The 14,240-nt window shown below is 38.9% G+C and overlaps 1 protein-coding gene across 2 annotated transcripts in view; it reads left to right on the top strand.

Annotated features, from left to right (window-relative positions):
• The first annotated feature begins 1,556 nt into the window (after nucleotides 1-1,556).
• The window catches only part of LOC149029444 (protein SWOLLEN 1-like), a 41,360-nt gene continuing 28,676 nt past the window's right edge, over nucleotides 1,557-14,240 (top strand). Inside the window, exons 1-4 of one of the 2 annotated variants that reach the window (XM_089141871.1) lie at nucleotides 1,557-2,030; nucleotides 7,170-9,067; nucleotides 9,147-9,626; nucleotides 10,962-11,120. In XM_089141871.1, the coding sequence (XP_088997997.1) occupies nucleotides 7,180-9,067; nucleotides 9,147-9,626; nucleotides 10,962-11,120 (2,527 nt within the window). In that variant the 5' untranslated portion in view covers nucleotides 1,557-2,030; nucleotides 7,170-7,179. Of the gene's footprint in view, nucleotides 2,031-7,169; nucleotides 9,068-9,146; nucleotides 9,633-10,961; nucleotides 11,121-14,240 lie in introns of both variants that reach the window. The other variant, XM_089141870.1, reaches the window with a different exon arrangement.

Raw genomic sequence — 14,240 nt, 5'->3', positions numbered from 1 at the left:
TTTACTATGGTCAAACTTGCAATTTTCCTAATCGTTGGATTGGAATATTTCATTTTATATTATAAAAGATTATAATCTAAGGATCTATTATCGTAGTGGATCGACAATGGTGTTTTGCTGCAATTTCCTTTCGAAAAAAATGTGGGACTGTGGGATACTGGATACTGGAGGTTAAGAGGGGATGGTGAAATCTTAAATTTGTGTATTAGAAGATAATTATTTGATTAATGTCCTAACTTCTAAAACTCGCTAATGGAGGGTTAATAGAATAGTTTTTTTTTTTATTTTATTAGAAAAACCTTAGATTTAAATTAAATTAGTGCTGAGAGCGCTTACACAAACTACATATTGTACTATTACAGTTATCCATTTGAGAGATTCCTATCTCTGTATAATATTCAAAATATATTTGAAGCATTGGGTTGTGGAAGTCCAAAAACAACATATATTTTGATATGTTAGTCAAGTTCATTATCTTTGGTAATTCCTTGAGAGGTCATTTTTCTCCTGATGGTTGTGGTAAGATATATTTTGATAAGATGGATGTTTGTTCAAACTTCATCTATCCTTATCTCATTTTCCGTCGCCTTATTCATTTCTATCTGAATGACTTCAAGCATTGTCTCTAGAATTCCTTTTGCCTTCTTGTTCCCAAAATTGACAGAATGTAAGTGTCCATAGGTTAATAGAATAGTTGATAACCTGATTTTTGGGTGAAGTGGTTGTGGGTCCAACCCTTTTGTAATGTCCTCATCTCCAATTTTCCTATATATGAAAACAATTTTTCAATATATAAAAAGCGCCTTATACCAATAAAAAAATTCTTAAATTCTAACGACTCATGTGCCACTTCCACACCATCACATGACTATAAAGATCAAAAATTTATCAGGTTGTCAGAAATGGACATTTCCTTTATAGAATGATGTGATTGATAAATGGATTTCAACTATGTGATGTATGCTCTAAACATGGAACGGAGAGTAGACTTATCGAACTTGTCCCATTATTGTTGATATTTACCACCTACTGTTCCTGTGATTGATAAATGGATTTCAACTATGTGATCCCGTTGGGTAATCACCTAGCAAGGATGGGCAAGTCGGAAATGGACCATTTCCTTTCCTTATCCACTCCTGGTAACAAATGCGCTTTTTATATATAGGGAAATTGGGGTTGGGGTAATTACATATGCCGCCGGTAAGGATTGAACCCACAATCTCTCCACCGAGAGGTGAGTTCTCAACCACTGCATTATCCTTCCATTGGCAATGGACCATTTCCTTACAGAATGATGTGAATGATAAATGGATTTTAACCATCTAATGTGATGTTGAGACATATGACACTTATATACAAGGAAATGGATAGTCCATTTAATATTGGCCCATAAAGATCACGATTTTGGAACAACTTGGTTTTCTTCGGATTATTTATTTATTTATTTTTTTTGGTAAAAAATTTATGGGAAGTTGAGAAGCAAACTATTCGAACTGGAAGTTGAAGCACACTGGTATACTAGTAAATATATTCAAAGAAAGGGATAGTTTCATCATGTTGTTAACTTCTTTTGCTCTTTCAAGTTTCGAATGCGGAGATCTTTCAAACTCCCTTAATAAATTCGATCCCAGTCACATATTTCCGCAGAGGACAGACTGAAAAAGTTTGAGGAACAGAGGGGAACACAGCGAAACGGAGCAAGAGTGAGAGAGTAGAAAGACATTGAAGCAGTCATCACTTCCTTATTTGGTGTCCTTGTGTTCTTTTCTATCGCCGGCTTATCGGAGGGTTGGTTCTTGGTGATTGAGAGCTCTGGCAACGAAGTTCTACTGCTATAATCCAATTTATGTCGATAGGACACCAAGCTAGGGATTTTAAACTGTGGAACGCATTCTTTTCGCCATTTAAAGCAGGATTAGCTCTCGGGAAATGAGCTTGTGTATGACCGTAAGACGTAGTGTGTGGTTCATCAACGGCAGCGATTTCGTCTCCGGATGGAGGGAAGCAGTATCTTCGGCCTGCTGATTCTGGTATTACTCATTCTTTTTGAGCTTCTCCTGGTTCACGTATGTACTCTAAATCTTCGAACGAGCATAGAAATTCAAGAAGTCCTTCTGTTTTGTAGGTTTTATTTGTAGATGTTTTTTGTGTAATAAAGGAACATAAATAAAAGACGATGGGTACTAGTTGGTTTTGTTTCTAAATGGTGTGAGTATTTGAGAGAAGGGGAAAAAGAAGGCAAAAAAAGAGATTCTCTTACCTTTTTAGTATTATGGGGGTGTATAAGCATGTTTTGAACATTCCGTTATTGCTTGTTCACAACGGTCATGTTCAGTATAAATTTTGTAACGTTGAATCTTCTTTTTTCTCTGTAAAGAAGTCTGAAGTTGGAAGTTGGTTTAAGATTTTAGTTTGTTCAGTTGTCGTTGCTTTCGTAGTTTCAAGACCACACATTTCACTACTTTGCTCATTATCTTGGGCTCCCTACATTCCATATCATAAAACCCACCACAGCTTCCATATCACAAAACAAAAAGCCCATTACATCCCATATTACAAAAACATTCTAGAGGGCCTAATCGAATTTTCATCATTTCTTGGTCCCATATGAATTGGTTCTTTTAAAATATCTTTGGTTAACTGGCGCTCGTTCATTTGAGGCTACATTAGTGAGATGAGATGGTATGCCTGTCAGAAAACTTCTAGTTGGTGCATTTTGCTACTGGAGGCTTGCTTACTTGGTATTTTTGGTTGATTTTCATAGGAAGTTCATTGTTGTTGCCCATGCAATGTATGTGCTGCATTTAGCTTACATCTGTAACAAATCTAGCCTGCCATTAAGCAATCATAGAGTAGCTAACTGTCTTCTCCCGAATCAATTTCTCTCTGTTTGTTCTTTTTTTTTGGGCAAAAGAAGTTTTCGCTATTGTTGATGTAGTAGGATCGTGCTTAAGATGAGTAGAGTACTGGCTATAGTTGTTTGGGCCCGCCACAATCCTCCATTGCGCACGCATACTTTAATTTGAGGCGTTGCAGCCTCCAACATTCACTGGGTTGGTTTGGTGTGTTCTTGGCTAGTTTGAGCGACTGCATTCGACAATCTCTCCGTTTCACCCCCCCGTTTGGGCTATGCATCGCATGTATCTTTTAATTTGATAAGGAAATTCAATTGCAATCATTGGTTTAGGATGTTTGTTATCCCATTACTTCAGATCCCCATGCCTGTCAATTCATGAGCCTGTTTCTGGTACTGACTTGATGATGTTAGGTTATCAATGCAAATCCAGCTTGGTTATGCTAGGTTTTGATCCTCTAGTTTGCTGATGATTGGATATATACGAATCATGCAAACATGTGTGGAATAGGGTATTTTAAACTTGTCGTATACCCTGCAGTTCTACCTTGTGATATGTCCTTGTCGCCCAAGATAAGCAGAAGTAGTCAGCATATACAATATCTCATCCATGAGTAGCAGACTGGTGGACGGAACACGACCTGGCCCTAATAGAGGGAGCAAGTTCTCCCTTCTTCTGCTTGAAGGTAGTGTCATCATGTCCCATCAAAGCCCCATCATTTATAAAAAAGATCCATCAACGCTTTTGATTAATGCGCTCTTCGACCGTTTCATCTTTCATGAAAATCACCCAGCATTGAATCATGACATGCACATGAGGACAGTAATGGATTCATTCATAAAGAGAATACTTCGTTTCCAAAGCCCAGCAACCAGATTTTTTGTGTTAGAAATCCATGTTGTACCACCTATTGGGCTGTGGAACTCTAGAGGAGAAAAAAACTGGGATTTATTGAATTTTTTTTTTGTATTAAATGCCGAAAGGAAGGAGCCTTTTTCAACCTGTTAAGAAGGGTAATTTGGGCAAACAGTAAGCCTATTAAGAATTAGCACTGGACGTAGAAGTCCTAACCCAGCTACAACTCAACCTAAAAACCAACTTAAATGGGATTTGTCCCACCAAGAATTAGTGCTTGAGTTAGTTTTAGGGTTGAGTTGTAGCTGTTTTAGGACTTCTAAGTCCTATTTTAAACTTATTTTTATTTCCTATTCAGTTTTGGACTTGTAATATGAACCTATAAACAAATCTAAAGGTATTTGAGTCTTCACAATTTCAGATGAAGCTCCACAGCCGTATTGTGGACTGTTTCTCTTTTATTCTTTCTTCTCTTCTCTCAATTTTAAGTTCTGTTTATATGGTATCTGAGCTGGTTCAATAAAACACAAGCTGTGATCCTATTTCTTCAAGTTTTCTTTTCTCTACTAAAGTTGCTGTCAGACAAGCTTTGAAGCTAAAGGGTGCAGCACGCATTATTGCAGTTTTCCTGAGAAGTTGAGACTAGTTTAATAATTGAAGAACTAGTTCCCCTGCTTTGATGGACAGCTTTGATCTCCCTAAAAAGGTCATTTTTTTCCTTGTTGAAATTAGGGTTAGTTGTTTAGTGGACTCTCTTGTTTAGAATAATATATATATTTTTTGGGTTGGAGTGGGGGGTGGGGGATGGGGGATGGGGTTTCTCTTTTTCATGGGGGACAAAAGCTGTATTTTCCTTTGTGGTTTGTGGGTTTATTCTCTTCAGGTTTGGGTACGTATTCCTTTCGGTTATTCTGTTATCTGGGTAGATAAAATTCTGAATTCTAGGAAAATACTTGTTTTATGGTTCAGCTTTTGGGATAGATTCTGGTTAAAAGTATTCTATTTCTGATATCTGTTTTGGTGATTGTTCTGGTTCAGAAATTATGAATCTGCTGTGGGATAATTTTCTGGTTTTTAAGTTCTGTTTTGGGAATTCTTCCGGTTAGGATTCTGTTTACGGAATGATTCTGGTATGGGTTTCTCTTTTAGGAACTGCTCCAATTCAAATGGTTAAAAAAAATAACCTTCTAATCTGCTGTGGGAATTTTTCTGGTTTTAAGATCCAGTTTTAGGAAAATTATTCAAATAATCTTGTACAGTTAACTATTTTATACACTACTGTGGTTCAGTTTTTTGGTCTATATTTCTGATTTAGCTAGCGGATTTTCTGGTTTGGTTTGTTAGTTCTGGGGTAGTGTCCATCTATTCAAATTCTGAATTATTTTTTTGGGGTCTCCTTTTATTGCTGTCCAATCTTATTTGTCTCACTTCTAGAGAGCTGAGGCTGTAGAAACTTTTAGAGCTATGGAGAAACATAAGAAACTAAAACTACTATGACTGGAGTTGTATCCTTGTCCTCCTACTGCTTGACTGAACATGTTTTAGGGAACTCGCGAGATATCTTGATTTTTTGAGATCTCATAGGGAGTCTATAATACAAAATCTCAGCCAGGATCATGGTTCGACCTAGATTTTGGTGAGCATTACTTATGTATTTACCTTGTCTTGAGTGAGATCGAGTCATCTTGACTCAATCTCTACAGAATCAAACTACATGCTTCCCTTACCACCTAACCTACTCAATGTATTTAAAGCATCTATGACAAAGATCTTAGTGATTTGAAGCAAACCTTGAAGCAAGGTGAGAGTTGTTTTTAAACTCTCTTTTTTTCTTTGGAAAAACTGTGTTCTACCAAACTCGTTTGATGTGGATTAAATATATGTTCAACAACCTAGCTTGATCTACGCTTCTTAAATTCTGCAGAATTTATAAGCACATTTCACATGCAATCAGTCTTTCCTTCCTAGGGAAGAACCCACGACGCCACTCTCAATAGCTTTTGAATCTCAAATTTTACTATTCATCAATTTACCTTGTTTATATATGAATGGCTCTATTTATAGCCTTTACATGAAGGATATCCTCTTGGACTCAACAAACAGGGAGTTCTATTTGAAATTGAATACACACTCACACTTCGACTCAACTTGGACACTAATTAAAGAAGGAATTCTATTGTAAGGACCTTTAAATAAATAATAATCGCAGAATTAAAAGATAATCCTAATGTCAGAAGGAATCTAGTTTGAAACAGGATTGCAACTTGACTTTCCTACATGGACTGGGCCTCTAAACATGGACTCAAATCACAAAGTGGATTTGGACTTCTAAAATTATGCTGCATCTAACCAGACCTAAAAGGGACTCAAAATGGAGTTGTAAAATGACCAAATTGCCCCCATTTGGTTAGGCCTTCCTATAGGGCCACATGGTTCTAGGCTGCTATTTCCTTGATACCTTTATGCTGTTGGGGATTCTCTAGAGAAGGAGGGGGGGGTCCTTCTGGTTATATCGGCTCTCTCCCCTTTTTGTAAACATTCATTGCCAATGAATGTGTAGAACTCCTTTGCCCTAACTTGGTGCCTTTGAAGTCTTGAATGGCCTTTCCTCTTGTTTCTTGGGGTGGAACCACTGGAAGCTCCTGGTCTTGGTTTGTAGTCTTCTGGTTTGTCTTGAGGGCCTGTTTCTCCTTAGCATCTTTTGGAATGTTGAGTGGTAGGAAGACAATCTTCTGACCCTTATAAGAAGATGGTTTTAAGTTAAATCACAAGACTAGAAACTGTAAGGCACCAAGCAGCACCTCCAACTCCTGCTCTACCAGCACCATGGCCATCTCCACCAGGTCCTGCAGCTACTCTTAAGTTCTCTAGCTCTAACCTACTCCAAATAAAATAAGTTTCCAGCTACAGCTTCCTAGACCTCAGCAGGACTTGGTGGGCACTTGAGTGAAGACCTCTTTAATCTTTGTAGATGATGTAGGAAGGTTGTTGATGAAGACTAGGAAGTGTTTTGGCCAAAACTCTGGCAAAAATTCCGCAAAAGCAGCTTTTCCGGCAAGGCAACAAAGGGGGAGAAGAGAGCACCGTCTTACCTGTTCAAAACTTGAACATGATGCTTCTTTTCCTTACCCGTGACCTCTGCAAGCTGATTTGCCAATTACAATTATAGCTTTATGGTCTTTACCATTTCTAATAACTCAATTGGTACAGTACTCCTTAAGCTTCCTGCATCCAGCACTCGGTTTCGTATCTATGAATGGATCATCCTTATTCTGCAACACGGCTAATCCAGCACTTGATCAGATTTTAGATTTCTCATCCAAAATTGTGCCTATATTCAGCCCACACACATATATATTAATAACAACATTGGTACTTTTAAGATGTTGACAGATTTAACCTGGATACATGTTTGTATGTTATGTTTAATGTTCTTTAATTTTTTTTAATTTGTTGTAGGGATGCACCCATGGATAATGATGACAATGATTTCAAAAGCCAGAGTTTTCAGTTAGCTAGTGAAGAAAACTGCAAATTTCTTCCAGGATTACGTTCATATGGTCTTCCCAAGTTTGACCTGGATGACAATCTGCAGGTTCACTTAAGGTTTGATAATTTGGTTGAAACTGAGGTTTTACTTGGTATCCAGAGCCACGAAGACAACCCGTGGATTGAAGAATTTTCACGTGAGGGTAGTGCAATAGAGTTCAGTTCAGGAGCTGCTAAGTCGTGCTCCATTTCAAGGCATAACAATGTTTGGTCTGAGGCCACTTCTTCGGAGTCCGTGGAAATGCTATTGAAATCTGTTGGGCAAGATGTAATGATCGATGGACAAACTAATAATGGCGCAGGTCCTTGTAATGCAGTTTGTATGTTAACCAAGGAAATGGAACCCCATTTAGATCAAGATGGTTCCGTGCCATCTATCCTAGTAGATGGTCCAGATGTCAGCTGTACATTACCACCTGAAGATTGTCATGAGAGCTTTTCCAAGGTTGATGAGTGTTCCAACTCAAAGCTTTTTGAGACTGAAAATATGCTTCAATCAGACTATGATGAACATGCTGAGACTGGTAGATCAAAAGACCTGAGTCCAGTAGTTGGTGAAAATTGGGGACTATCAGTGAGTAAGGGAAATGTATTAATTGATGGAATAAATGGAGATTCAAGTAAGAGGGATGATGTTTCTTTAGTTGATGTATCTGTGGGAAAAGAAATTAAGAACATTGCCGCTGCTTCTGAGAGTATGCGAGTTGAGCACTCGACTATGGTCATACAGAACTGTGCAGAACAACAGCAGGTAACTGATGGATGTAATAAGGTTATTACTTATGAACGATCTGATTTCTTACAAAAGGGTACCTTTGAGCAAGTGGAAGACCTTGCAGTTCCAAGCAATGGTCCTCTGATTGATGATCTTAAAAATGGAGAAAATAAGGCTGAAACTGATGCCGATGTTGTCGATAACCGCTCCAACTTGGCACTAAATGTGGGTTCTGCGGAAGGATGCAGTAAGGATGAGTGTTCTGATCCGCCAATTAACATTGGTGAAAGACAAATGGTGGTGTTGTCCAAAGATACTGAGATGGGGGATAAATATGTGGGTGATGAAAATGGAGAATCATATAGGTTGCTGAAAGTAGGGATTGCTTTTGAAGGACAAGATGTTGCAGTCAACAACAGAGATAAAGCAGTTCAATCAGGCACAGTACTGAAGACAGAATCTCTAGGACAGATGCCACAGGAAGAGGGCAGCGCACGATGTTTTGACAATGAAATGGATTCACTAACATGTGATGGTCACCAGTTGGAATCTGAGGTATCACTTGGTAACTCAAATGCAACTTTATCAATTAATGAAGACGGCAAACACTTTAATGGCCAGCTTGACAGAAGCAGATATAGTCATGTAGAAAATATTTCTGGTTCGATGATGGAGCTTTGTTCGTCAGCTAACATGTTAGGTGAAAGTCTAGCAACTGAAAATATTGAAGAAAGTCAGCTGGCAAGAGTCTGCAGAGATGATTTTTCTGCCAATGACCCCCTCTCATCTTCCATGCAAAGATGTGAGAGTAACTTAGTCATTGAACCTAGTGTGGTTAGTGATAGTCAGCAAGGTTTGTCTGTTATTGAAAGGGAGAAGGTGGTTCAGATTTGTGAAAGTAGTTTAGTTTCTGAGCATAATGATGTTAACGTCCTTGTAAAGGAGAATGTAAGGATACGTGCTACTCCCACGGATGTGAAAAGTGAGATAAATATTTCTCATGTTGATTTAAAAGGGAATGCAACCTTGTTCCTAGGCCAAGAGGTGGCTTTTCAAGTATCATCCCCTGAGCAGAGTGCCATTGATGCGTCTGGTATGTTCTGAACCATATATTGGCAATATGCAACTTCATAACTTGTCAAGCTGATGGGTTATTGCTTTATTTTTTGCAGGTTCTATAAAAATGGTTTCTGTTGATTCCAACCAGGTTTCCTATAATAAACTGGATGGCGTTCATGACATGCCTACAGTAAATGGCAATCTCTCAGATCAAGTTATTGAACAAAAAGAAGATCGACGGTCAAATCCATGCATTCCAGATTTCCTTTACTTGGATAAAAAAGAAGAGTTGGTAAATAAGAAGTCAAATGAACCTGGGTCCCCCAAGTTGGTGGGGTGTTCTAGGATAACAGGTGAGCAGGTTCATTTATCTGAAGTTGAACAATGTGAAGTTCATGAAAGTGCTGAAGAATTGCCTCCTGAGACAGTTTGTCAATCACAGTCTTCTATAGAGGCTGTAATTGAAGGAAGCAAGGACGAAAATCAAGCTATGATGGTTGATAGACCCATGCAAGGATGTTCCAAGCGAATAGAAGTACATGCTTCAGATCTTAATGGAAATGATGGGTCTGATGTTGTTGGAGTGCATCATGGTAATGGTAATTATTTTGAAGTTGAGGTGATCTCCTTTGATCAACATTAGAAGTTTTTACATGCAACAACAAACCCTGTGGAAACCTTACAAAAAGGTCCACAGAACTGAACACCGTCCCTTGTCTGTTAATGGCTGAGGAGAGTTAACCATTTTACTCTCAAATAAAAAAATGTATTATTTTACCCTTAGTTAAGAAATAAGAAATAGATTCAAAAGCATTAACTGAAATTCTTCTTTTTTTAATAAAATCTTACTTTTAAGAGATGGGTGAAGAAATACTCTCTTCACCCATCTTCTTCAATTCACAGAACAAGCTGCTGGAAAATATTAGGTAAAAACGAATGAGAATCCTAAGAATCTTTAGCAGTAGCAAGGTCCTATATGCACACACAATCCTGAGGGAGTTTTGGATCTTGAGGGTTCTCTGTTTAATACCAAAACAAATCAAAACTTTAAAAATCTCTGAAACCCAGAAATATCAGACTAAAAGAATGAGACAGAGTTCCGAATCAAAGCCAGCGATGCTATTGACGTCGTCTCTGATTCCTGTTCCTGATTCCCCATTCCAGAAATGGAAGTACATCATCATCGTGTCTTTGGTGATGCTATTCAGTCATCAGCCAATGATGCTATTCCAAACACTCGTTTCAGTCTGATGAAACAATCTGAACCCTGTGTAACTGGAACAGCTGTGAAAGTTCATTAAGTAGAACAAGAATCTGAGGCTTCGATTTTTGTTGGAAAAAACATAAATCATTGAGCAATGTAGTTTTCTAAGTATTCCCTTCATTGTGCCGTAGCATGTTCCATTGAATGAGAAATCAGATTGTTGGTTCTGATTACACAGGGTTCCAAACACTTGTACCTAATCAAAGCCTCAAGATTGTTTGAATCTTTGCAAGGAGGGCCTGATCTAGAGTTTCTTCAAGAGGGGATGTATTTCGGAGGATGAAAACTTCTTCGGATATCATTCTCACATGTTTTAGTCATCTCAGGAAACCATTAAATGGACTGGTGGAGGAGAGGATGACCAAAGAAGGAAGATAGATTGAGGGTGAAATGGTAATTTGAGGGGTTAGGGCAAATAGTAATTCCATTCAAGTTAGTGGGTATTGTGGTCATTTTACCCCTCTGGAGGGTAATATGTTCATATTAGAAAAATATTTTGAGTTTCAATCATTGATTGCAAGGGGTCCTTAATGGTTCCTGATGTGGGGGACCTTTTTGTGAGGTTTGTGAAGTTGGGGGGGGGGGGGAGGTTTGCATGTAAAACAGTAAAAGGGTCTTAACATTGCTACTTTTATTCAACTTTACATATTCATTTTGTTGACAGGAACAACTCCTAGCAATGGTGAGGTGCTTGCGCAGCCAGGGTCTCCAACCTTGGAGGGATCTTTGTGTGTTGTTAGCAAGGTGAATGATGAAGGCAATAAAGGTGGCCTAGCATCTGCAAATAAAAGTGACAGGAACGATTTCATTGCAAGCTTTGAAGGTTAGATGATTATACTTCAATCTGTTCTCAAATATTTAGTTTAATAATTTGTAATCTTATGATATATCTTTTTAAAAACTTTCTTTAGTGTGTTTTTCTGTTTTGGGGGGAGGTTTCTCCAAGCATTTTTATGTAAAGTTTCTCCTGTGCTAAACTAATCATAGTGTACAAGATCAGTTGTGGAAATTTGGATGACCCATTAACACTCTTTCGCCTTTGTGGACTTCTTTTTGGGACGAATAGAAAATATATATAAAGATAGGAGTGGAACCAAGAAGAAACAAATGGGAAGAGGAAGGGAGAGAAAAGGGGGAGAGGGGGAAAAAAACCTCCAAGAGTAAGCTGGTCTAGGAGGAATTGGACAAGAACTATCAACACCCCAGGTAATAACAATGAGCCTATTCCTTAGGGAATCGACAAGGGGGGAGGGAGAGAGCTTAGTTAGAGCTAACATCTTTGTGGGTTTCCAAATCTGATTAGGAGATCTAGATTTGGCTGTTTATGTATGAGTCTTTCATTCTATTCAAATCTGAGAGATACATGCTCTAAATACTGACTTCCCAACAACATCTGTAATTAAGGATCCACTAAAAATAAAAGAGATAATCCAACAGGCACTCATCATCATTTTTTTTTTAAATTTTGTCTCGCCTCGAGCTTTCAACCACCTCAAGACCACCGAAATTTCAAAATGTCGGCAAAGTCTGGTACAAGATTGTGCCTGGTTTCAGTGGATGGTCATGGTTCTGATGGGTTTTATGCATGTTTTTCATCTGATTTTTGTTGGACTGCCTATTTTAAGACCAACAAACACATTTTCATGGTTAGTTTGACTAAAATACAACACAAATTGGTCTTTTTGATTTGTGCATGCTTGGTTTGCGGACGAAACTAAATGTTGTATTTTCACAAATCTAAACATGCTTGAAGTCCAAATTGACATAATGACAATTTCGATTGATATTCAAGAAAAATATTGAAACTTCATTAAAATGTGCATAACACATAAGACATAAGTAGAACATCTTAAAAGTAGTCAAATCTCATTTACAATTCACAAATTACAAAAGAACCAACTCAAAGTCATAACAAATACAAACCAAAGAAAACCCTCAAGGCCTAGGCTAATAGAAGCTGCTATGTTGTCCTTGCTTAATCCCATTGTAAGTCCATTAGACCTGGTGTGCATGCACTCTAAATGTGCCACGTAGACATTCCACGACAATACTTCAAAATTTTGCTCCATGTCACCATTTTGCTACCCAGCAAAACCACTGAAGCCCCGATGTTTCGGAAAAAATTTTCTACTAGTTTCGGGGGGTATTTGGGGTCATTTTGGTCTGCTTTTTTGTGTCTAGTCTAATTTGAGGCCAATAAACATACTAGGAGTGTTATTTTTGCCTAAAACCTAACATAAAGAGGTGTTCTTGATTGGCACATGCCTGTCTGTATGTGGGCGAAACTAGAAGTCTAGAATATGAATTTAAGCAAATGTAAATATGCAATTGATGCAAGAGAACATAAAGATCTTCATTAAATTGCAAGGGGAAAAAAATAAAGAACAAGTGATCCCATCATCTCAATACTATACAAGTAGTTAAGTATATATATTATATCTTGTACAATAGTCATTAGTACTAGTGTACAAGTGTAGGCAAGTGCATAGTGATCCATCATCAATATCAAGTACTGTGCCTCAGTGGATCCATCCCTTGTTGATGCTCCATAGTACTATATATCATGTTCTCGCCCAATAGAAATACATGCTGACCCCATGTCATCCTCTGCTGATGGTTGTCGAGATAATCGCAAACTGCATCTCTATATGCCATGTCATCCAAGCTCTGGAGAACTCCTATCTGAGGGAAATGAGAATAGGGATAGGGAATAGGCTCATTTTTTTTTTTGGGGGGGGGGTTACTGGTGGACATGGTGGTGGTAGATCCCATCTAAAGACGGACTCCACAAATGCATTTGGCTCCATGGTCGACCCATAATCATTGTAATCTTCATCGGAAGGGATATTTGTACTATAATGTGCATGACCAACACAGACACCGTAAGGACCATAACTGTAAGCCCCGTAAGTAGATGTGGAGCCTTTAGACTCATCCATGCTCTTGGATCCCGTTGAATCTGTCAAGCTGGCCATACCTAAAGGATCCATAGGGTTCACCAAAGAACCGTACGATGAGGTGTGGTCCTCACAAGAGCTATGTCTACGACCATGTCTATGCTGCTTCCCCCTCCCCTTCCCCTTTCAAATGTAGGTTGTAGCATGACCTTGATGTGCCTCCCCACCATAATCTACATCCTGTGTGGCATGCGTGAACTGGCTCTCCCTAGTGTATCTCTATGGGGAAAGATGTGTCTCTAGTAATGGAACCAGAAAACGCTCTCCAACTCCCACCACCACGATTATTGTTGTCATCGTCAACGCCATCATCCCCATCACCTCCAGTCTCATCGTCACCACTATCATCATCATGTCTCCGACTTGGACTAGGAGCTAGGGTGCCATCTTGATCCTGTATATTGAGCATCGGAAGCACAAACTCATCATCATCGTGTGCAGCAGGGGCCATCATACAATCCTCATCTAGAGTATTGGCTGCCTCCTGGCGCAGTGCTTGCCCATCATGAGATGCCATTGATGTCGTGATTTTATCGCCATCAACCCTTGCAACTCGAGCAGTCTCTGGGACAGTCGTCCCTCCCAGTTGGTCTAACATTCGTAATCCCCTGTCCATCAACCACTGAGTGAGGGGATTCTGATCCTTTGCCTCCACCTCAAAGATATCGATGAGGTCAATGTCCTGCCTCCTACCCTCAGCTTGTTCCCTGGCATGTTGTAGCTTCAACCTCATGTTGTAGTGGCAAAAGATTAGATCATTCAGGTGTTGGCTCCCTAGTTTGTTCCCTCTCTTGGAGTGGATCAAGCTGAATGTACTCTAGTTCCTCTTGCACCCAGAGGCGGAACGAGTCTAGGAGAGGATCTTGATCGCTAGTCTCTTGAGGTTTGTTGCACTCTCACCGTACAAAACCCACCAGTCAACTGCATTATGAAAAAACATTAAGTTAATACTTAACATATAATATATTTATGTGTAAAATGTCATA

The sequence above is a fragment of the Hakea prostrata genome, chromosome 1 (genome assembly GCF_041222555.1).
Source record: "Hakea prostrata isolate BN-2017 chromosome 1, UWA_Hpros_2, whole genome shotgun sequence".
NCBI lineage: Eukaryota > Viridiplantae > Streptophyta > Magnoliopsida > Proteales > Proteaceae > Hakea > Hakea prostrata.
This window is presented reverse-complemented; position numbering and strand designations above follow the sequence as displayed.